This window comes from Pogoniulus pusillus, chromosome 4, assembly GCF_015220805.1.
Source record: "Pogoniulus pusillus isolate bPogPus1 chromosome 4, bPogPus1.pri, whole genome shotgun sequence".
In the NCBI taxonomy this organism is placed as follows: Eukaryota; Metazoa; Chordata; class Aves; order Piciformes; family Lybiidae; genus Pogoniulus; species Pogoniulus pusillus.
Window position 1 is genome coordinate 31,937,025 of NC_087267.1, and position 22,504 is coordinate 31,959,528.

General features: G+C 43.9%; 1 protein-coding gene across 1 annotated transcript; it reads left to right on the forward strand.

Annotated features, from left to right (window-relative positions):
- The first annotated feature begins 2,304 nt into the window (after positions 1-2,304).
- On the forward strand, positions 2,305-19,450 carry SLC26A3 (solute carrier family 26 member 3). The gene is made up of 20 exons (XM_064142488.1): positions 2,305-2,435; positions 3,750-3,889; positions 3,985-4,095; positions 4,186-4,343; positions 5,410-5,574; positions 7,038-7,190; positions 7,946-8,028; positions 9,351-9,498; positions 9,619-9,732; positions 9,847-9,924; positions 10,712-10,807; positions 11,767-11,873; positions 12,793-12,862; positions 12,948-13,040; positions 14,369-14,464; positions 15,105-15,338; positions 17,077-17,131; positions 17,624-17,769; positions 18,534-18,599; positions 19,240-19,450. Exons 1-20 carry the CDS (start codon positions 2,305-2,307, stop codon positions 19,261-19,263), a joined length of 2,268 nt encoding a protein of 755 aa, XP_063998558.1. The 3' UTR covers positions 19,264-19,450.
- Positions 19,451-22,504: the final 3,054 nt, after the last annotated feature.

Consider the following 22,504-nt stretch of genomic DNA (forward strand, 5'->3'; position numbering starts at 1 on the left):
AAAATGTTTAACCCACTGCCCAAACGGTGAATCGTTCATGGAAAAATAGTGTATCAGCCAAAGCAACATGCCTAAGAGGTTCATCTGCCATTACTTGAACTTCTACACATCCATGAATTTCCCCAGAATGAACTGGAAGGAAAGTAAAATGAAATCACTTGAAATAGGTTGGTAATAGGCCCTGAGCTGTAGCCAAGTTTCAGGATGGGACTCACATTTTAGTACTGCAGTTATCCTATCTAGATAGAAAGCTTTTCATCAGTTCATAACTATGCAAACTGATTAGTGCCATTTTAAAACCTGTTCTGTGATATCTCCAAATCTTGTGTGCACACAAGCCCAAATCACAAATGTATGTAGGCTATTTCTGCACCAGTGAGGTGGTAGACCTGAGCAAGGAGCTGGTGTGGGTTGTCCATCTGTCACAAGATCACAGCATCACAGTATCATCAGGGTTGGAAGAGACCTCACAGATCATCAAGTCCAACCCTTTACCACAGAGCTCAAGGCTAGACCATGGCACCAAGTGCCACGTCCAATCCTGCCTTGAACAGCTCCAGGGACGGCGACTCCACCACCTCCCCGGGCAGCCCATTCCAGTGTCCAATGACTCTCTCAGTGAAGAACTTTCTCCTCACCTCCAGCCTAAATCTCCCCTGGCGCAGCCTGAGGCTGTGTCCTCTTGTTCTAGTGCTGGCCACCTGAGAGAAGAGAGCAACCTCCTCCTGGCCACAACCACCCCTCAGGTAGTTGTAGACAGCAATAAGGTCACCCCTGAGCCTCCTCTTCTCCAGGCTAACCAATCCCAGCTCCCTCAGCCTCTCCTCGTAGGGCTGTGCTCGAGGCCTCTCCCCAGCCTCATTGCCCTTCTCTGGACACGCTCAAGCATCTCAATGTCCCTCCTAAACTGGGGGGCCCAGAACTGAACACAGTACTCAAGGTGTGGTCTAACCAGTGCAGAGTACAGGGGCAGAATGACCTCCCTGCTCCTGCTGACCACACCATTCCTGATGCAGGCCAGGATGCCACTGGCTCTCTTGGCCACCTGGGCACACTGCTGGCTCATGTTCAGGTGGGTATCAATCAGCACCCCCAGATCCCTCTCTGTCTGGCTGCTCTCCAGCCACCAGCAAGCACCAAGGTGCCAAGGATCCTTTGCACTAGGGGAGGGAAAACAAAGAAAAGTTGTCACTAAAGACTTTTTGCTTCCTACAATTAATCTTTAAATCTGAGTCAGAAGATGACAGACTTGGATACAAAAGATTGATTAGAGTTAGAAGCCCAACTGCAGTTACCCAGATCAAGTTCCACTAATCCTATCTAGGATTAGTACTAGGACTCTATTAAATATTTAATGGTGGTTGCAGCACAGACAAAGAATTATTTAGGTGACTTTAATGTGGGAAGAATGTGAGGCATAGAGAGAAATTTAACAGCACAGTGGGCAGCAGGGTGATGGCATGAACTTAGTGCTGCAAAATACCCACTGGGATTGAGTGAAACAAATCTTGAATCTTTACACCTGTAATTTGGGCTTCAGGGCTTGCTTCTGAAGTGACTAAGGATAGTTTCTATTCAGCACACACATACAAATGTGGTTTGGGACAAGGCAGAAAACAGTATTTAGATCAGACATTGCAATAACTGTGAGCATGAAACAGAAGAGAAGCAGTTCAGACAACCTGTGGAAATAAATCTTACCTTTTCAAGCATGCTTATCATGCATTTTCACTACCAAGCCTAACGAACAGACCTGAGGTGAAAGATTCAGCCCTGTCTCCAAGCCCAAGAGAAGATGGTGGAGCCCTGCCTTATCTCTGCCTTTCCCATCATGTGTTGATAGGTTCCAGCAGTCTCTCAGCTGTCCTAGCAGTGCCACAGAGAAGCCACTTGGGATGTATTTGTAGAAGCCATTTGGGATGCATTTGTTTGTTCTTTAGTCTCCCTTGAGGGAGGCAGTTTTAAGTTGTAGATGGCTGACTTGGAGACAATTTAACTCAAAACCTATCCAGCCCACTTTTTGGCTGCATCTTTGGAAACAAATACTTCATGCTCCATCAAACCACCGCCCTTCAGTGGGAGGAGGAGCAGGGCAGGAGAACATGCTGGCAAAGGGAAGAATGTGTTTCAGCCATCTCTCTTTTGGTCTTCAGTTTGAAGCTCACTCAACTGCACTACCCATCATGGCTATTTGCCCCAGAGTATGTAAGGAGCTAACCCTGTTGTTCATTTTAGGCCTTTAAGTGACTAAGACCAGAGAGAAGCACACACGAGTGACCGTTCTCACCTGATACTTCGTGAGACATGGTTGAACCTGTGGGCAACCACTACGTTGTAGCCAGACCTGTGTACTCAGAGAAGTTGTTCAATGAAGAGCATGAGAAATTGCAGAGATACCACAAAACCTTTTGGGATCACCTGAAACTATATTTTCGGTAAGGAGACTTTGGTTTATTAAAAAAATATATATTTAATAAATACCTGAAACTGCTGATCTCAGCACTCCATCCTGACAACTTCCATCCCAGAGAGATGTGATTTCAACAGAGCAAATGGAAACTTGTTAACCAAATGCACTGTCATATTTTTCAAGCTGCTGTTACACTTCAAAGTCTTTCTACAGTTGTATTCCAGGCAGTTCCTCTTTTCCTGGGGACACTGGCAGTGACAGGACAAGCAGTAATGGGTATAAACTAAGAAAGGGTAGATATGGACTGGTTAAGGGAGAAATTTTTTACACTGATCACAGTATCACAGTGTCACCAAGGTTGGAAGAGACCTCACAGATCATCAAGTCCAACCCTTTACCACAGAGCTCAAGGCTACACCATGGCACCAAGTGCCACGTCCAATCCTGCCTTGAACAGCCCCAGGGACGGCGACTCCACCACCTCCCCGGGCAGCCCATTCCAGTGCCCAATGACTCTCTCAGTGAAGAACTTTCTCCTCACCTCCAGCCTAAATCTCCCCTGGTGCAGCCTGAGGCTGTGTCCTCTCGTTCTGGTGCTGGCCACCTGAGAGAAGAGAGCAACCTCCTCCTGGCCACAACCACCCCTCAGGTAGTTGTAGACAGCAATAAGGTCACCCCTGAGCCTCCTCTTCTCCAGGCTAACCAATCCCAGCTCCCTCAGCCTCTCCTCGTAGGGCTGTGCTCAAGGCCTCTCACCAGCCTCGTCGCCCTTCTCTGGACACGCTCAAGCATCTCAATGTCCCTCCTAAACTGGGGGGCCCAGAACTGAACACAGTACTCAAGGTGTGGTCTAACCAGTGCAGAGTACAGGGGCAGAATGACCTCCCTGCTCCTGCTGACCACACCATTCCTGATGCAGGCCAGGATGCCACTGGCTCTCTTGGCCACCTGGGCACACTGCTGATGATGGTGAAGCGCTTGGGAACAGTTGCCAAGAAAGGTGCTAGAAGCCCCATCTCTGAAGAGAGTCAGTCAAGTTGGATGGGGTTCTCAGCCATTTCTTCTAGTTGAAGGTGTCCCTTCTGGCTGCAGGGGAGTTGGAGTAGATGAACTGTAGATGTCCTTTCCAATCCAAACCATTCTATGATTTTATGATTCTGAAAAATTGTGGTTGGAAAAGACCTCTGCACAGCTGCCAGAGCAGGTTGATTGGATTGGCTAAGATTTCGACCTCTGCCACTCTGAACCTGAGTCCTTCTCCCTGTCATTTTCTCTCTGAAGACAGGCTACAAATCAGCTAAGCTGTTCACTGACAGAGCTCTGTGTTGTGTCTTTACAGCTGCTCCCCACAAAGGGTTAAAAAAGTTGCCTTGCGTTTGTTTCCCATTACCTCCTGGCTGCCAGCATACCACTTCAGGGAGTGGATCCTGAGTGACATCGTCTCTGGCATCAACACGGGGCTGGTGGCTGTCCTGCAAGGTACTTCCACAGCACATGTGCTCTGACTCAGCCTGCTAGGCCAGGTGCAGAGGGGCTGCTGGCTCATTGCCTTCTGTGGGTCTCTGTCCTCGCAGGGCTTGCCTTTGCTTTGCTGGTTAATGTCCCACCTGGTTATGGACTCTACGCAGCATTTTTCCCTGCTCTGGTCTATTTTATCTTTGGAACATCTAAACATATCTCACCGGGTAAGTTCAGGCACACTGACTGCTATCCCCACTGGTGAAGAAGTACTTGCTGTTCCTTCAGACATTTGACAGACGCCTTGTGCCGTTCAGGTCCCTTCCCAGTGCTGAGCGTGATGGTGGGAGTGGTGGTTGTTAGGCTGGTCCCTGATGACATGACTGAAAATGGCATTCCCATGAACACGTCAGCAATAAATGAAATGAGGGTAACGGTGGCTGCTTCTCTAACCTTCCTTTCTGGCGTTGTTCAGGTTAGTAAACATGTGTGTGCCTGCACGTGTCTGGGTATGCGTAGATGGATGGCAGACTGCCCTTCCCCTTTGTTTTGCTAGTGAAGTCACCAAAGCAATTCTCTTCACCATCCCATGCAACTGACTTTGGCTCACTGATTAGGAGACATCCACCCTTCTCCAGCGACCAGACACTGATCCATACTGTGAAGTTCCTGGTTTTGCCCAAACCTGAGCCCACAGCCCATATAGTTAGGTGCACCCAATCTACAGAGAAAAAAACCCAAAACTCATCTGTTGAATAGGGAAAAAGCTGAGGGAATAATGTCAGTCCTGCAGACACACCAAGGGGAATAAAAGCTCTGTCTCACAATAGTGAACTATTGGATTTGTGGGGGGTGGCCTCTTCTCCCAGGTAACCAGCAATAGAACAAGGGGACACAGTCTCAAGTTGTGCCAGGGTAGGTATAGGCTGGATGTTAGGAAGAAGTTCTTCACAGAGAGAGTGATTTCCCATTGGAATGGGCTGCCCAGGGAGGTGGTGGAGGCACCGTCCCTGGGGGTCTTCAAGAAAAGACTGGATGAGGCACTTAGTGCCATGGTCTAGTTGAGTGGCTAGGGCAGGGTGATAGGTTGGACTGGATGATCTTGGAGGTCTCTTCCAACCTGGTTGATTCTATGATTCTACGATTCTATGAAAACAAACAAACAAACAACAACTTCTCCTTCATTCCTAAGAAAGAATTCTTGCAGTTCATTCCTTCCTAGCGTATTTATGTGTTTGTGCCTCATGAAAACACTGGTGCCATGTGAAAACAGGGGTACTGAAAACCACAAGACTAAGAAGGTTTGTTTCAGCTAGAAAAGGAAAACAATACCTTTTAACTACTGCAGCAATTAGTCTTGTCAGTCTTATGCCCCCTGTTGTTAAGGCTCAACTTTTCTTGCAAGTCTGGAGACAGTATTCTACAATTCCTGTATAGAATTAGGTAAAAATCTGTTTCCATTAAATGTGGTTCTCTTTGTTGCAGAGATTGCTTAAAATCACAAATGAATCCCACTGATGTACAGCCATTTTGAATTTCAGTTGCTTCTGGGACTTCTCCAGTTTGGATTCATTGTTATTTATTTATCACAATCATTAATCAGTGGTTTCACCACTGCTGCGGCTGTCCACGTTCTGGTGTCTCAGCTGAAATTCATGCTTCAGCTACCTGTGCCTGGATTGAATACACCTCTTGGCATAATCTATGTAAGTGCTAAGTGTTCGTTATTTGATAATGCTATTGGAACCTGTGATGTTTATCTGACTGCGGATCACAAGGCAGTAATAACAGAACTCAGCATAAAAACAGCCAGGCAGGAGGAAACACGAAAGGAAAATACAGTAGGTGGGTTATTAGTATATAACCAATCTGAACAGGTTAAATCGATGGGCTGAGGTCAACAGGTGCCAGGTCCTGCACTTTGGTCACAACAACCCCAAGCGATATTACAGATTCGGGGATGAGTGGCTGGGAAGCAGCCCAGTGGAAGAGGATCGGGAGTGCTGGTGGATGGCCGGCTGAACATGAGCCAGCAGTGTGGCCAAGATGGTCAATGGCATCCTGGCCTGTATCAAAAACTGTGTCCAGCAGGAGTAGGGTAGTGATTGTGCCCCTGTACTCATCCCTGCTGAGACCACAGCTTGAGTAGTGTTCAGTTCCGGGCATCACAGTAAAGGAAAGACCTGAAGTGTGTCCATAGAAGAGCAACAAGGCTTTTGAGGGATCTGGAGGGCATATCATACAAGAAGTGGCTGAGGGAGCCAGGGTTGTTTAGTCTGGAGAAGAGAAGGCTAAGAGGAGATCTTACTGCTCTCTACAAGTACCTGAAAGGAGGTTGGAATGAGGTTGATGCTGGTCCCTTCTGCCAAGTAACTAGTGATAACACAAGAGGAAATGGGTTTAAGTTGTGCCAGGGGGGATTTAGATTGGATATTAGGTAAAACTTCTTTAATGAGAGAGCGCTGAGGCATTGGAACAGGCTGCCCAGGGAGGTGGTGGATTCGGCATCCCTGGAGGTGCTCAAGAAGCATGTAGATGTGGTGTTTCAGGATATAGCTAAGTGGTCATGGTAGTTGGGTTGCAGTTGGACTCAATGATCTTAAAGGGCTTTTCCAGCCTTAATGATTCTGTGATTACCAAACACCAAGTTACACCCCATCAGGCCAACTAGTTGATATTTTTAATTATTCCTATTGGGTGGCATATTTCCTTTAAGTGCTCAGCTTTGCCTCAAGCATTTAATTGTTCATCTTTATTGGACTGATATTGTATGTATTTAATTTGGGTATGAATATATGAGGTCTGTTGAACGTGAAAAGAGAAAGGAGAAGATAGGAAGGAGCAGAGAGAGGCACCTGCTCATTGCTCTCACTTCCTATCTCACATTTCCTATCCTATTCCTATTGCATGTTTTTCAACCCTCTCTGAGGGAGAGGCCAGGATAAGGAGGTTCAAGAAGCCAGTGGAAGGAGTCCTTCACATCTGCTTTTGTTGGTTGTCTGATGCACATGCATAGTGGGGCTTGCAATCTGCATCACACGGAAAGGAAAAAAATTCAACTTCCATTATCCTTAGAGCAATTCCAATACAGGCCCTGCTGGAAAGAGAGTGCTACTGTGCCAGGACACTGCTCCTTCTAAAGCACCACGTTTTTCTTCTGATTTTGCAGACTCTGGAGAGCGTTTTCAGCCAGATCAGACAAGCAAACATCGCTGACCTTATCACGTCCCTTGTCGTTTTGCTTATTGTGTTTGTGGTGAAAGAAATGAATGATCGATACAAAGAAAAGTTACCAGCTCCCATCCCAATCGAACTCCTTGTGGTAATGGTCACTTCTCTTTGCAATTGCTGTATCACTATAATGACAAAGAGTGCAGAGTTGTAACTATTTCTTCTGTTCTGCATTAAATGATGGGTTATCATTTTACCTATAAAGAAAAACTGGCAGCTTTCATGAGCTGTTGTGAGTTGTTTTACCTCTGCTTTGCTGTTCTTAAACTGAATACATCTGTCATGAATAAAATGTTAGAAACTATTAATTTTGGCTTTGAAAGCAGCTGGCTGTAATCCTGCATCTGGAGCCCCTCTGTATTATACCTGCAAGATGCTACTAAAGGCCTGTCCATCTGCGGCCAAGAACGAAAAAGCTTTACCCTCCAGCAGCAGAGGGTTTTGCCTCCTCTACCTCCCTGAGCAGCCTTGGTGTGAGGGAAACCTCACACAGGCAGCAATTTCCTAATGTTCTGGAGGCTGCTGCTCTAGGTGTAAGTAGTGGTGGTTTTTCCCAGGAGTTATTAGAGCACTTTGTTATAAACCACACCGTTTATGGGGTAGGATGTTCTCTGTTACTGAGATATCCATATATATATTGTGTGATTTATTAACATAAACCCACACCTATAAGGCAATTCAGGAATAACATCTGAACAGAGAAGGGATGTGCAGACTTCAGGCTTAATGCTGCTGCTAGTGATGAGACTGGAGGGTGTGTGGGAGAGGGAAGGTTATGTTCTTTAATAATTTCTTCATATTCTTGCTTGAATGTACCTAAAGGATATCGGGTTTGTTGTATTTCAGACAGTCTTAGCAGCACTGATGTCCTATTTCCTCAACTTTGAAGAAAAGTACAATGTAGCTGTTGTTGGAAAACTAGAGGAAGGGTAAGTGGTTTACTTAAAATTCACCGGTGAAGCAAAATGTTCTCCCTAGTTTGTCAGTGTTTAATCAGTTCAGCTATGTTTCTGATTAATCTGCTTCATCTTCTTTCAGTAGATAAATAAACATTTTACTCTCAACAATATGAGAACACACTTTCAGTTGGTAAAGTTTCCTCACTAGATAACGTCTCTGACGTGACAAAGAATACACTGTGACATGAAATAATTGCATGCTCCATTTTCTAAGACATCTCTTGAGCAGATGTTTGTCCTTTTTCCTGAGCTACTAGTTCCTGAACCCCTCCATTTTACTTGAAGTACGTGCAGGGTTCAGCAGCCACTATCAGCCCCATGAAGTGACCAGGACACTGCACAGTTCTGCCTGGTCCAATGACCAGCTGCCAGCATCATCCCAGGCACCATCATCTCCTAGAAGACTCAGCGTCTGCTCCTCCAGGAGCATATCCGTATAGAAAGTGTATATCCACACACAGAGAATACATCCATATATAGAGTACATCCAGCTATTCCAGAATTAATAGGCACATAGTAAATTAAGGAAGAGAGAAGAAGACATTTACTAGGACAGCATCCTGCAGCCATTTACTCACCAGGGTGCTCTCAACTGCCTCTGGTAGATAGCCCCAGGGTGTTAGCGGATGAAGTTTGCAGAAGAGCAGCTATTTTTGCTCAAAAGTCTCCATTCTTCATATTTCAGTTCACTGAATATACAAAGAGAAAGGGAAAAAAAAACTAACAAACAAATGATAAATGAAAAAAAAAAAAAAAAAACAACAAACCAACAAACAAACCCAAACCAACAGTCCAGAGAGAGGAAATATCTCTAGATTTTGGAAAAGACAAAAGGGAGGGGAAGGGACAGGAAATGATAAAGCTAAAGCATCTAGCAGATAGATATCCTGAGAAACTATCAGTGTTACCTGATTTAGTAAATATTTGTTTAGCTGCCTAAAGGGCTTCAGTGAAATCACATTAAGCAAAAGCCTTCTGTGTGCAAATTCCCCGTGCAAATGCCATGTCAGATATTACACCTATGCAGAACTGTGCATGTGCTCCACATGCAATAAGCTCTGGCTGGCCCTGGCCAAGTAAACGAGGACTTGCTGAGACACAGATTGAGATGAGCGTGGATTAAGAGTCCTGGTCTCAGTTAAAAACCCTTCAAAGTTTTGTAGGCTTCAGATCTGCATTTCTGTTATGTGTTTCTGAAGTGCTCAGTATGAGTGAACAATGGCTCTGCTGGCTTGCTGGATAACTTGTCTCCTTAGGCATATCCTTAATGGCTAGAGTTTTTTGTCTTTCAGATTTCAAGCACCAGCTGCCCCTGATGTAAATATACTCCAAAAGGTAATTGGTGACAGCATTTCCATTGCAATCGTTGGGTTTGCAGTAGCCTTCTCCGTGGCTAAAGTGTATTCCATCAAGCATGACTACACAATAGATGGCAACCAGGTAGGCAAATAACACAGAAATCACAACAGTGCATTTGTTAATGTGGAATAAAACATTTAGCCTTTGGAATAACTGTCATAAAGTGGCTTTTAAGAACCGCTTCTTCTGTTTTTATTTCAGGAACTCATTGCTTTTGGACTGGGTAATATAGTTGGTGGATCATTCAAAGGATTCGCCTCCAGCACTGCTCTGTCCAGGTCAGCCGTGCAGGAGAGCACAGGGGGCAAAACGCAGGTATGGAAGCCAACATATTGTGATGGCATTTAAAGCAAGAAAGCTTTCTTTTTACCCTAGCTGGCCATAATGCCTGCGGGAGGTTGTTCATGTTGGAATTGCTTTCTCATGCAGATTGCTGGTATTATCTCAGCTTCGATCGTCTTGATTGTGATCTTGGCCATTGGGTTTCTCCTGGCACCATTACAGAAGGTATTCACTGGTTTCACGTAGTACTTTTTTATGTTTGCCGAGGGCAAGGATGATCTAGGAGTCACTGGGAGCGTTTATGGGCTTCAGTGGGAGCCAAACAGGGTTTTGTAAGGCTGGTTCTTCTTCCCAGGTCACAAAGAGAGGGCCAGCGCAGGTGGCCCTTCAAAAGGAATACAAGCCCCCAAATACTAAGCATCACAGCACAAGCTTTTAAGTGCCAAAAATAAATGGAATTTGAAGCTTCACATCAAACACCATAGCTAGGGATATTCCAGCAGCAGTATTACCAAGGTCAGAAGAGACCTCACAGATCATCAAGTCCAACCCTTTACCACAGAGCTCAAGACTACACCATGGCACCAAGTGCCACGTCCAATCCTGCCTTGAACAGCTCCAGGGACGGCGACTCCACCACCTCCCCGGGCAGCCCATTCCAGTGTCCAATGACTCTCTCAGTGCAGAACTTTCTCCTCACCTCCAGCCTAAATTTCCCCTGGCACAGCCTGAGGCTGTGTCCTCTTGTTCTGGTGCTGGCCACCTGAGAGAAGAGAGCAACCTCCCCCTGGCCACAACCACCCTTCAGGTAGTTGTAGACAGCAATAAGGTCACCCCTGAGCCTCCTCTTCTCCAGGCTAAACAATCCCAGCTCCCTCAGTGATACAACGGGAGGTGCTCCCTGGCCATTCAGCTGTGCTTTGGCCCTATTTGTATAACTATCTAAATCTTAATGTTCAAGATTTGCTTTGACTGCTTTAAAATTCACCGTGTATTTGGGTCTTTCTAACAGTCGGTGCTTGCATCTCTGGCTCTTGGCAACCTGAAAGGAATGCTCATGCAGTTCAAGGAAGTAGGCATCCTATGGAGAAAGGATAAGTATGACTGTGTAAGATGAGCATCACAAGCATTCTGGAAAAGGCATCTATTACGTAAATTCACTCACAAGTTACCTTTCCTCTTTTACACCTCCCTTATTCACTAAGTGGAAAATACAACAGTGGCATGCCTTTTTTTTTCCACTTGTGTACCCTTTGCTCATGTTTTCCCTTTTGTTGCAGGCATTTTGAGTCAGTTCTCTCTCCTAACTTCATTTTAATCCATTTCATCAAAATCTGTTAAAATGCAGTTTTACAGAAGGCAATTACAGAGGATATCTAAATAGCTACTGCATTGGCTATGTATTCAGGGACACTTTCTCACACTCACGCAGCATGTTAGATGTAACTTAGCAAAAAACAAGTGATGACGATTCCTCAGAGAGTTTACTCCTAAATGGTAAAGTTGGTGGATGGAGGACAGGGTTACTTACCTCTGACACCCAGAAAATTTAGGCTCTTGATTTTCTCAGCAATCGATTCTTTGTCTTCCCAAGCAGTTCCGGGCTTCAGTTTTCCCCGCAACTGATCAGTCATTTACCATGTGAAAATGCTTTGAGAGCTATGGTTTAAAAATGGTCAGAATTATGCAGCCATTTCTACTTATCTGGAGCATACATTCACAGCACCCACATGGGCACATTTACAACTCTTAGCTTTACCATGACCCCGATTTACCTGTAACCTGCTGGACTTCTAGTAAGAATTTAGTGAACCACCCATTAGTGATCCACACCTTTATTATTCTAAACCTTTCTTTTATTGTCATCCTTACAAACACTTCCTGGTGCTAGTCAGTGAATCAGGCCCTATTTTACAAGAAAAAGAAAGGTAGGAAACATGAAACCCCTCAGTGAAGGCAGATGGACAGCCTGGAGCAGACCTGAGATCTGCAGCTGCTTCTGCTCTGGGCTCCTGCCCCAGGTCCTTGACATGACTGTAACTTCTGCCGTCCACCTGCTTGTCACAGGTTATATGGGTGATGACTTTCTTAGCTGCTCTTCTTCTTGGCCTGGATATTGGGTTAGCAACCGCTGTGGCATTCCAGCTGCTGACTGTGGTGATCCGCTCCCAGGTGTGAGTATTTGTTGGACGTGATCACAGGATGTCAGGGGCTGGAGGGGACCCAAAGAGATCATCAAGTCCACCCCACCCCCGCCAGAGCAGGCCCATACTCTAGCCCAGGTCACAGAGGAATGAATGCATCCAGATGGGCCTTGAGCGTTTCCAGAGAAAGAGACTCCATAACCTCTCAGGGGAGCTTGTTCCAGTGCTCTGTGACCCTTACAGTAAAGTTCTCCCTTGTGTTGAGGTAGAACCTCCTGTGCTGCAGCTTCCATCCATTGCTCCTTGTCGTATCACAGGGAGCAAGTGAGAAGAGCCTGTCCCCTGCTCCTGACACCCAGCCCTCAGATTTTGTAAACATTTGTTAAATACCCTTTCAGCCTTCTCTTTTCCAGACTAAAGCCCCAGGTCCCTCAGCCCCTCCTCATAAGGCATGTCCTCCAGTCCCCTAATCATCCCTGTAGCCCTCCACTGGACCGACTTCAGTAGATTCCTGTCCCTCTTAAGCTGTGGAGCCCAAAACTGAAGGCAGTACTTACGGTGGGTTCTTACCAGGGCAGAGGGAGAGAACTTCCCTCGATCTGCTGGACACACCCTTCTTAATACACCTCAGAATGCCACTGGCCCTCTTGGCCACAAGGGCACATTGCTGTCCCCTGGGTAATTTGTTACCTCCCAGGTCCCTCTGCAGGGGGCTGCTCCATGATGATCATGTATCTCAGGGCTTCCCGTTATAAACTAACTTCCAACAGCTTCACGCCTCAGTCTGACCAGCAACCATGTAGAGAAAAATAATTGTATTACAGAGTTAGATCCTTGGATGTAGGGTCCCATTTCAGTCTACCACTACAGCTGAGGTTGCTTTCTCTGATCCTTCCCTTCCACCAGACTTCAGTATTGGGTACAAATAAGTGTGTGTGTTTGTTCACAGTCCAAGTTGCACGGTTTTGGCTAATGTTGGGAGAAGTAACATCTACAGAAACAAGAAAGACTACTCTGATGTAAGAATTGTTGTGATTCTTTTATCTGCTGCGTTTCTGTTTCTGTGACAGATGTTGTTAGTGACACTTTTGCTTCATTGTACAGATTTATGAGCCTGAGGGAGTGAAGATTTTCAAATGCTCATCTCCTATCTTCTTTGCCAATGTTGAATTCTTCAGAGAGAAACTCATTACTGCTGTAAGTGTCTGGGGCTGTTGCTCTGTGCATGTGAATTGCAAGACACGTTGAGGTGAATACAATTTCCAGTAATTACTACATGGGCAACCAGCCCATGTTTCAAAGTTTAATTTTTCAGGAACTGTTCAAATATTGTTGTCACTACTGTAATCCCACGTGTACATACACAGCTCTGAGAAAGAGAACAGCCTAACTCATGCCGAACTTAAACCATAACAATGTACATAGAGATTTTAATTCCTTTAGAAGAAAGGAGCACAGAGAATGTACCTCATTGTGTTTTACTACAGCTGATATTATTTACACCCAGTAAATGCCAGTTTACTCATCTTGCCCCAAAAACCATAATCACAACTGTCAGAAGAGAAGCCAAATGGAATTGCACTATCAAAGAGATCTTAATATCTTCTGCAACAAATGGAATGAAGGCAGCTGGTCTTTCCATCATCAGTACAGAGCATCAGGGCCCCTGAACCCTCACTGTGCCAGAGGCCCACCGTCCCCAGGCTGAATCAAACTTGCACCCACAACCTCTGCTTCCTGCTGCTCTTAGAGGGGATAAGTGGTGGCTACTCTAAGCATTGGTAATTGGTTCATTCTTCACATGAGGGACTGAAACTGGCAGAGAAACTAGGAAGTCTTGCATTTTGCGTCTCTGTGTGTTTGACTTTCACTCCAGAAGAGCCTGAAGGGCTTTTTCAGTGAATGCTGGTGCTCACTCCACTCTCTTTCTTGACAAATATGGGTAATTCTAACCCCTTTCTCCTGCACCCACTAGATAGATGATGCAGAAGACTTGTAGGAATTTAATGGATTTGCAACCGTTTTTAGCCAAATACAGCTGTCACCTAATTTTGTTAAAAGCAGCTAAGGTTCAAGGAACGCACACAGCCAGCATGATCAATTTCTGTCTTCTTCTTCAAGAGTCAAAGCCATGTGTATATGACCCACACTGCAGTCAGGTGACACAGAGCAGTTACAATATTTGAGCTCTCTAAACTCATTCACTTGGTGGCCATCTAACAATGAAGATGAGTAAGATGTGCTTTGGGGTGCCTAGGATGGTACCAGCCTGCTTGAGTTACTGGCTTGTGCTACAGCATTGTCACTGTTATGATGCTGTCAATAATGGTGTCTTAAAATTTCTGGTTTGTAGTAATACATGCAGACATATTTCCAAACAAGAAACAGAGACCTTGTTTGAACTGATGAAAAGTGGTAGGCCACATCAAGTCCAGCCTGTGTTCATCACAACAAAAGAAAAGCCACATGAGGTGCTCTGTCCTTCCCCTGGTGTCACTGTTGGTTTCAAAGTGCTTTTTCTGCAGGTTGGCTTCAATCCACTGAGAGTACTGAGGAAACGCAATAAAGCTCTGAGGAAGATCAGAAAGATGCTGAAGAAAGGAGAGCTCCAAGTGACACCCGTATGTAAAGCAACACCACCTGGGGTGGGGAATTAAAAAACTAGCTCTCTGGCTTGACATGGCAAAGAAATGACTCATAGCCTCCTGTCCTAATTAGATACATTATTCTCCAAGTTGCTACTTCATTATATAAAAGCACATATAAAAACATTTTAAATGGCTCTCATGCTTAGAGACCTACAGCTTTGCCATGGGCAGTTTGTATCTGTCCTCTGGAGCGTTGTTTAGCATCAAATGGCAAGATCAGATCCCACAGAGGCAATGTTCATGCTGCATTGATGATAGGATAAAGCTCGTTTTCTCCCTGCCAAAATCCTATGAGCTTTTTGTTCACTTGTTCCAAAATTACTGAATCAAAGTATATATGACAGCTGATGTCAGGGAACAATAAAAATCCATCATTAGCTGACTATCCTGATGATTAAATGATTGATGAAAGGAAAGATAACATTTCCAGACTCTTTTAGACAAGGGAGAGACAGAACTCCTTCTAGTGTAAAGTGCAGGTCTGTTCTGCTTCATCTCATGGGTACGTCAGCTTTGTATTGTCAACACTCCTGTCCTTGCCTAAGATGTACTACTACACTGTCTGGGTCTTGATAAGTAGTACTAACTGTGACACTTTTCTCTGTCTACACAGAAAGGCTTGATTTGCATGGCTAATCATACACACGAGTCAGATGAAGAACTAGACAATAACAGGATAGAGGAGCTGGACCAGCCCACCGACATGACAGACTTGCCTATTCAGATCAACTGGAGTGCTGGCCTCCCCCCTGGCATCACTGTGCCCCAGATCAACATCCACAGCATTGTCCTGGATTTCTCTTCAGTATCTTTCCTTGATTTTTCTGCCATGAGAATCCTCCAAAAGGTAATTATAATTCACAAGACAGTCATCACATTAAAGAAAAACAAATGAATGCAATTACACTCAAGGGATGCACTTAAGCAAAGGGATGGCATCCAGAAGGACCTTGACAGGCTTCAGGAGTGAGACAATGTGAACCTCATGAAGTTAAACCCAAACACTAGGTTCTGTAGCTGTGTTGGAGCCATTCCCAGTATCAGTAGAGGCTGGGGGATGAATGCATTATAAGCAGCCCTGAAGAAAAGGATATGGGGTTACCAGTGGAAGAAGAATTGGACACAATCCAGAAATGTGCACTTGCAGCCCAGGAAGCCAGCTGTACGCTGGGCTGACTCAAAAGAAGAGTGGACAGTAGGTTGAGGGAGGTAATTCTGCCTCTCTGCTCTGGAGAGAGCCCACCGGGAGGACTGGATTCACCCCTGGAGCCCTAAGTACAGGAAAGACATGGAACAGTTTGAAGGGGTCCAGTGTAGGGCCACAGAAATTGTCAGAGGGCTGGAGCACCTCTCCTTTCACAAAGGCTTGAGATAGGTGTAGTTGTTTACTCTGGAGAAGAGAAAGCCCTGGAGACACATTATAATGGCCTTTCCATACTTAAAGGGGGCTTATAAGAAAGATGGAGAGAGAGTTTTTACCCAGGCCTGTAGTGTCAGGACATAGAGCAACACAATGAAACTTTAAAAATATAGATTTAGGTTGGATATAAGGAATACATTCTTTATGATGAGGAAGGTGAGACACCGGAATATGATGTCCAGAGAAGCTGTGGATGCCCTTCTATTGAAAGAGTTCAAAGTTAGGCTGGATGGGGCTTTGAGAAATCTGGTCTAGTGAAAGGTGTTCCCACCCACAGCAAACGAGTTGGACTAGAAGATCATTAAAGAGCCCTTCAAACTTAAATTATTCTGTGCTTCTAGCTGACCTCTTACAGGCATTCCTATATGAACATGAGACATGATGTAAGGGCAATGGTGGTCTTATGTTGACAACTGGATTTGATGCTCTTAGAGATCTTTTCCAATTGAAATAATTCTGATTCTGTCCTGTTGTCAGTGGCATCCTTTGAGTTTAGTGTACATTTTTCATTAAAAGTGTTTATGAAATTGATTAAATAATCCATTTCTGAGTCTAAATGTCTTGAAATTAGTGTGTTGGCTGTGGCATCTTTCCTTTACCCAGTAACATTCTGAGAAGCTTTAGAGAAATGTACATATCATATACAGCTTTAAACACCAAGCTGAAAGTTGGACCAGTGAAGTTTCACTTTTGCTCCTTCTCTCACTTCCCAAGATGACTTTGAACAAAGCAATAGCATTTTCAAACTCTAGTAGGTGAACTATCTACACCCACATTAATATGTAAATCTATTTGCAGAGAAACCAAACCTCTGGCACATCAATGGGAACTGTAGTTCTGTTCAAATTCACAGATATAAAAATCTCCCCTGAAGATTTTGGAGGTTTTGTTCCATCATGTGTAAAGTAGGCACAATAAAGCCATACAATTTTTGAAAGAGTCACCTTTTTATTGCTGCCCCTTTTCAAAGGGATCAGTCATCCCTGTCTGCAGCCACTTGAGAATACTATTCTGCCTCTAGGTACAGCAGAGTTTGACTTCAGAGCTGCTTGCCATCTTAAATATCTCAAAGCTCTGTGTCTATTGGCTGTGGCTAGCAGCCCTAATGGCAGTTTATCAGCAAAACTTAGCAGTACTTCAATGGTCTCTCCTTCTGGTTCAACAGACTTTGAAAGAATTTATCCGGCTCGACATCGACATTTACATCGCAGGGGCACACGGTGAGTACTTGTCTGTCCATCACATCACCACAAATGCCTCAAGCCACTGCCTGCCTTGTCCACCACTGAGTGTGGCCCCAGAGGGCCACCCTCATCTGACCTTCCAGTTTTGGACAGTGAACAGATTCAGCTGAACAGAGGTATCATCCCTTCTATGCTGTCCTCAGCAGGCTGGGACCACACAGAGCAGCTTGTTTTACTTATGGCCACTGCTGTGTTGTACATCTCTGGGCTGCAAGATGGCTAACACAAGCCTGGGTTAGGCAACAAATAAGGAACGAGTCTCAAATTCCCTTCTGCCTGGCAACAAGCAGAGCGGGACTGATGGGCATTTAAATCCCAACCTGTCTGCATCAGTAAAGAAGAAGCCATTCACTCTAATAAATAAAACAGTGCTGTATACCATGTGCTCAGTGGACATACTCATGTTATACTATTTCTTCATTTTCAAGGCCTACAGGTCAATTTGTGCTTGATTTTGTTCTCCCACAGAGGGCTTCCTGGACAAACTGGAGAGATGTGAATTTTTTGGTGAGGAGATTAAGCCATCCATGTTTTTCCTCACCATTCATGATGCAATTTTACACATTTTGCTGAAGAAGGACACAGCCAGCTCCCCCAAACTAAAGGTCACTGAGGTAACACTACAGTTTTCATTTTTCACTACTTTATTGCTTTCACATTACTCTCAGGCACCCAAGAGTGCCCTGCATAGCTAGCCATGTGCCCTACACAATCTCTATATTCTCAAAAATTAATGAATAATTAACTCAGCTTGTCTCCAATAAACTTAAGAGTGAGAGTGGACCCTGGTCCACGTGTCTGGCAAACCACTAGTGAAGGGAGTGAATAATTTACACTGGAGACAAGCTTGGCCTTGGACTTAACATGAAGCCACTTCCTTGGGAAGAGCACAACGTGGGGCAAAACTCCAGTCCTCTGCCATCACCCATCTGGCACAGACTGCTGCATAGGCTGCAGTGACCTTGATGCAGACTTGATGCTGCTTGCATGTAGGCTTCTGAGGACTGTATACTTTCAAAAGGAGTGCTAAAGTAGTACAAATAAATTAATATAACCAAATTTCATGTTAGTGTTTCAGAGAGTGTTCTTAAATCAAGAATAAGAAAGGATCCCATGTGTGTTGAGTCTGTTTACCAAACTTAGAACACTACTCACATAGAAACTGTTTAATCTTGCTTAGCTAAACTGGCCCAGCAATTCTGTACTAACCCAAAGACCTGGCCAGGGGCATAACGAGCTGACAAGTGAGAGCTTTCTTTCATCCAGGTCAACTTCCCAGGCATGTTCCAGAGATTTAAAAAGCAAGTTTTTTTTTTTACTGTGAAAAAAAAAAGAAGCAATTAATTTCCTAACCCACAACTTCTTGTGCTCACTGCAGGAGAAGAGTAGCAGCAACAACCACACCATCATCCCCAGCAAGGGACTGCACAGCCATGAGAGCATGGTAAGACTCATGTTTCCAGTAGGAGCACTTCCAACCACAGGAAACAGTCCCAAAAGCTGATCGCAAGAACTGCTGGGTCAGATAACGAAAGCAAAAGCATTTTTGTCCCTAAGCACTTGTGTCAGCTTAAGGCAGAAGCATACAGACAGCTTAGTGATGTGATTTGGCTTAAGGAAAAGTCTCACAGGACTGCAAGGCTTAGGGGTCTGCTCAGAAGCCTTGCTTTGAGCATGGAGAGTCTGCAAGGAAAGGCAGGCAAAGGCCATCACATCAGGCTGTCACCTGATCACACCTGTCCACCACAGTTCCCCCATGATCAGCTCACAAATAGAATTTTCATGTGGAAGAGACTTCATCATTAGTCCCACTTATCTAAATGTCTCAGGCAGAATCATAGAATCAACCAGAAGGGGAGTCTGGAGACAGGGATGAAAAAGGGACACACAGAGCCTTTTGTCAGGGACTTAAAGAGAAGGGGAGTATCCAGCACATGCCAAACCCATAAGGAGAAAATGTCCAATCACTGTCTTCCCACACATATGCTTTAAAGGAGCAAATTGTTACACACCACTCTCCAGAGAGCACCTATGCTAACTACTCCTTACATAGAGTGACATTTATTTCCTCTTATTTCCTACAGATTCCATCAGAAACAAGATTTTAGATTTAATTTGCTAAATATATCTTCCAGCAACAATGTCACTTACAGAAGACAAATACAGATACAGCAATGAGCACAAAGACAGAAGGATGTTTTTAAATACCGTAAGAAGGATTTACTACATGTACTTATGTTCCACGTTTTGGGATGACCTTGTTAAGTCTTTATATGTAGAAACATCTTTATATATATATATATATATATATATGAAGGCTAAAATCACACCGATTTCCTTATTTCATACCAGAGCTGAAGAAGCAGGTGATGTTAACTCCATTTGCATATACTTGTACATATACTTTTATTGCTTTGACAATCTGTAGACAACATGTACAGTTACTAGAGAACACATAAGTATTCAAAATCTTGTGATTTATAACAGACTAATAGTCAGGAGTAGTAATTTATCTTCAGCTTGTATATAACTTGTATGAAGTTTCCATGATGGTTTGTAAGATACCTAGTAGACTGACTTATTGAACTTGTTTTCAGCTCACTACCATGAGCATAGTGTACATAGTGAATAAGGTATCTACAGTACAACATGAAACTCATTCAGGAAAGACATAGGATTTTCAGATCCAAACATCACTTTTTGGTTTGGGCTGGTATAAAGTGTACTAGAGAGGATATATTTATAGAGACTAATAAATAATGATTTTGGTAGCTTTTCATTGCTTGCTGCTTCTGTCAATGCACCATCAAGGTAGCTCATAATCAGTTAAACCCAGCATGTGTTCCCCAGTGAGCAGACAGATATGCTGGCTCCAGAACTTGGCTCAGGAGGAATTACAGGTGTGGAGCTGCCAGGTGGGCAAGCTGAATTACCCAAGTCTCTTGGACAGATGCCCAGGGTACTTTAAAGAGTTCACTCCAATACACAACCAGGTCTGCCATCGATTAACTCCTGACGGAAGTCTAAAGTTTGAAGATTAACTGCTTCACATCTTTCAGGAAGGGGAAAAAAAAAGAAACAAACTCCAAAGTGACAGAACTTTTAATTTAACATAGGTATAAATATCTTCAGCCTAAAGGACAATGAAACCACGTGAAAGAAAGAATAGTCTGAAATCACAAGAGCTTTTAGTTTTCAAGCCTGGTTTTGACTTTTGACCAAGCTGGGGTGACCAGAATTGTCCATGTGAACTTCTAGCAAAGAAGGCCTGAATGGAAGGACAAAGTATTCTGGATAAAAAAGAACCACGATCTTTATCTCTGTAGCATGCAAGACTTCAAAACAAACTGTGAAGGAAAACCAACCAGACAGAATTGGGAGAAAATGCCACTTTGTTTTATAGAAGACACTCGGACGTATGCCATGTTCAGCTGGTACCTTCATTCAGAAGATGGAACTTCCAAGAGGAAAGGTCAGATGTCATCTCTCTGGACCGGCACAAAGTCTTCCGTTCTGTGCCACGTGGGCAATTGTTAATGCCATTGGAGATGTGATGACAAAAGGTAGTGAAAGGGGAAGATGGATTATACTAAAGAAGAAATGACAACTTGGAGGTTTGAAGGGGAAATACCAGGATGGAAGGAGCACTGATCTGTTAAATATTTTCTTTTTTCAAATGGAGTTATGTGATAAAATCTGACGAGGTCAAGATGGAAGACTGTATTAAAGTGAGGAGGCTTTGAATACAGAAAGAATAATTTGAGTTTCAAGACTTAGGGAAGAGAATTTCAGCATTCAGAAAACACATTCATGTGTGTGCAGGTGAGTAACAAGCTGTGGTTCTGTGGTGGGTGACCTCCCTGGATGGTATGCAAGGCATGACCTTTGGTTGAGATCACAGCATGATGTTACAGGCTGCTTTCTACAGACGTTGGAGGAAAGGTGCACTAGCCCACTGCTCTTCTTAGCATGCCACAGCAGATTCATTAACTAAGTCAAGTACAGTTCATGTGTCAGACAACCACCATGACTATACCTGAAAGCAAGTACAATCAAGACATACTCCAAGCCTTTCTAACACAGCCTTCCAAAAAAAGGTATAGATTACATTAAAATAGATTTCTCTGGCAGAATGAAGACATCAGTGCTACTGTGCAGTGCACAGGGGAGATTTCACTTTAAATAATCTTCAGAACCCTCTGTGTCAAGAAACATGAAGTAAAACTGCAATTAATGAGGAAAATTGCTGTAAGGATCTTTGTGGAATGGAGAGCATGTATCTGAGGAGTTGCAAAAGGAGATGTAGATACATCTAATGCAGGATTGAACCCAAGAGAAGAAAAGCTGTGGAAAATAAAGAATAATCTCTATAATGGTGAGTAAAACCTCTATAATGCTCTATGAGTGAAAAAAAAACCAACCAACCTACAACCCAAACCTAAACCAACAAACAAAACTGCAACCAACCAAACCAAACACAACAAACTGGCCAGACATAAACACAAGCTAAATACTAGCAGACTTTTTCTGATTTTTACAGCATTAAGAATCTGGAACATTCTTTCCAGTTAGAATAAGTGGAGCAACAAACCTAAACTACTTTCAAGATGATGTTTAATATACTTAGGAAAATCAGACTCAGACTGTTCTTTCCAGTCCTTTGCTCAGGTGCACTTATAACATAGACCCATGCAAGCATCCCTAGCAAAAGCAAGTCAGTCTGGTGGAATACCACATATTGCAATTCAAAATCATACTGGATTTGCTGACAGACATTGGATTAAGAAAACAATATTCTTTTCTAAACTGCACTACTCTGAACAATTGATTTCAATGCTAATGACTCTTTTGACATAGCAGTGCCCCAGAATACACATCCTCCTTCCAAAACTGTTCATCATTTCTTAAATGGACATGATAACCTAGGCAACCTTAACCAGAAAGCCTTGCACTCCCATGTCACATGTCCTTACTAGCTACTTCCCCTTAAATCACCCTACACCTTATTTTTTAATGTTGACAACAGCAGCACTGTTTTTCTGATGCTCTTTGTGATTCCCCCCTCCAGGTACTGGCTGTTTCTGGATTCAACAATCTGTTACTCTAATCCTGTTTTCTCTGGACAGTTTACCCTCATGCAGATCGTAGCACATCTTGCTATGTTGTGGAGTGTGGTGGTGATGTGGATTTACTGACTCATTCTTGAAGCAGGAACCTTTGGAAACCTAGACATTTATTGCTCCTACACCGGATACTGTTACTGCTGAGTGAGAACATTATCACACACCACTCGTTAGCATCTTACTCAAGAGTAAGCTAAAAGGCAAATTTCATACCTGTGTCTTTTCA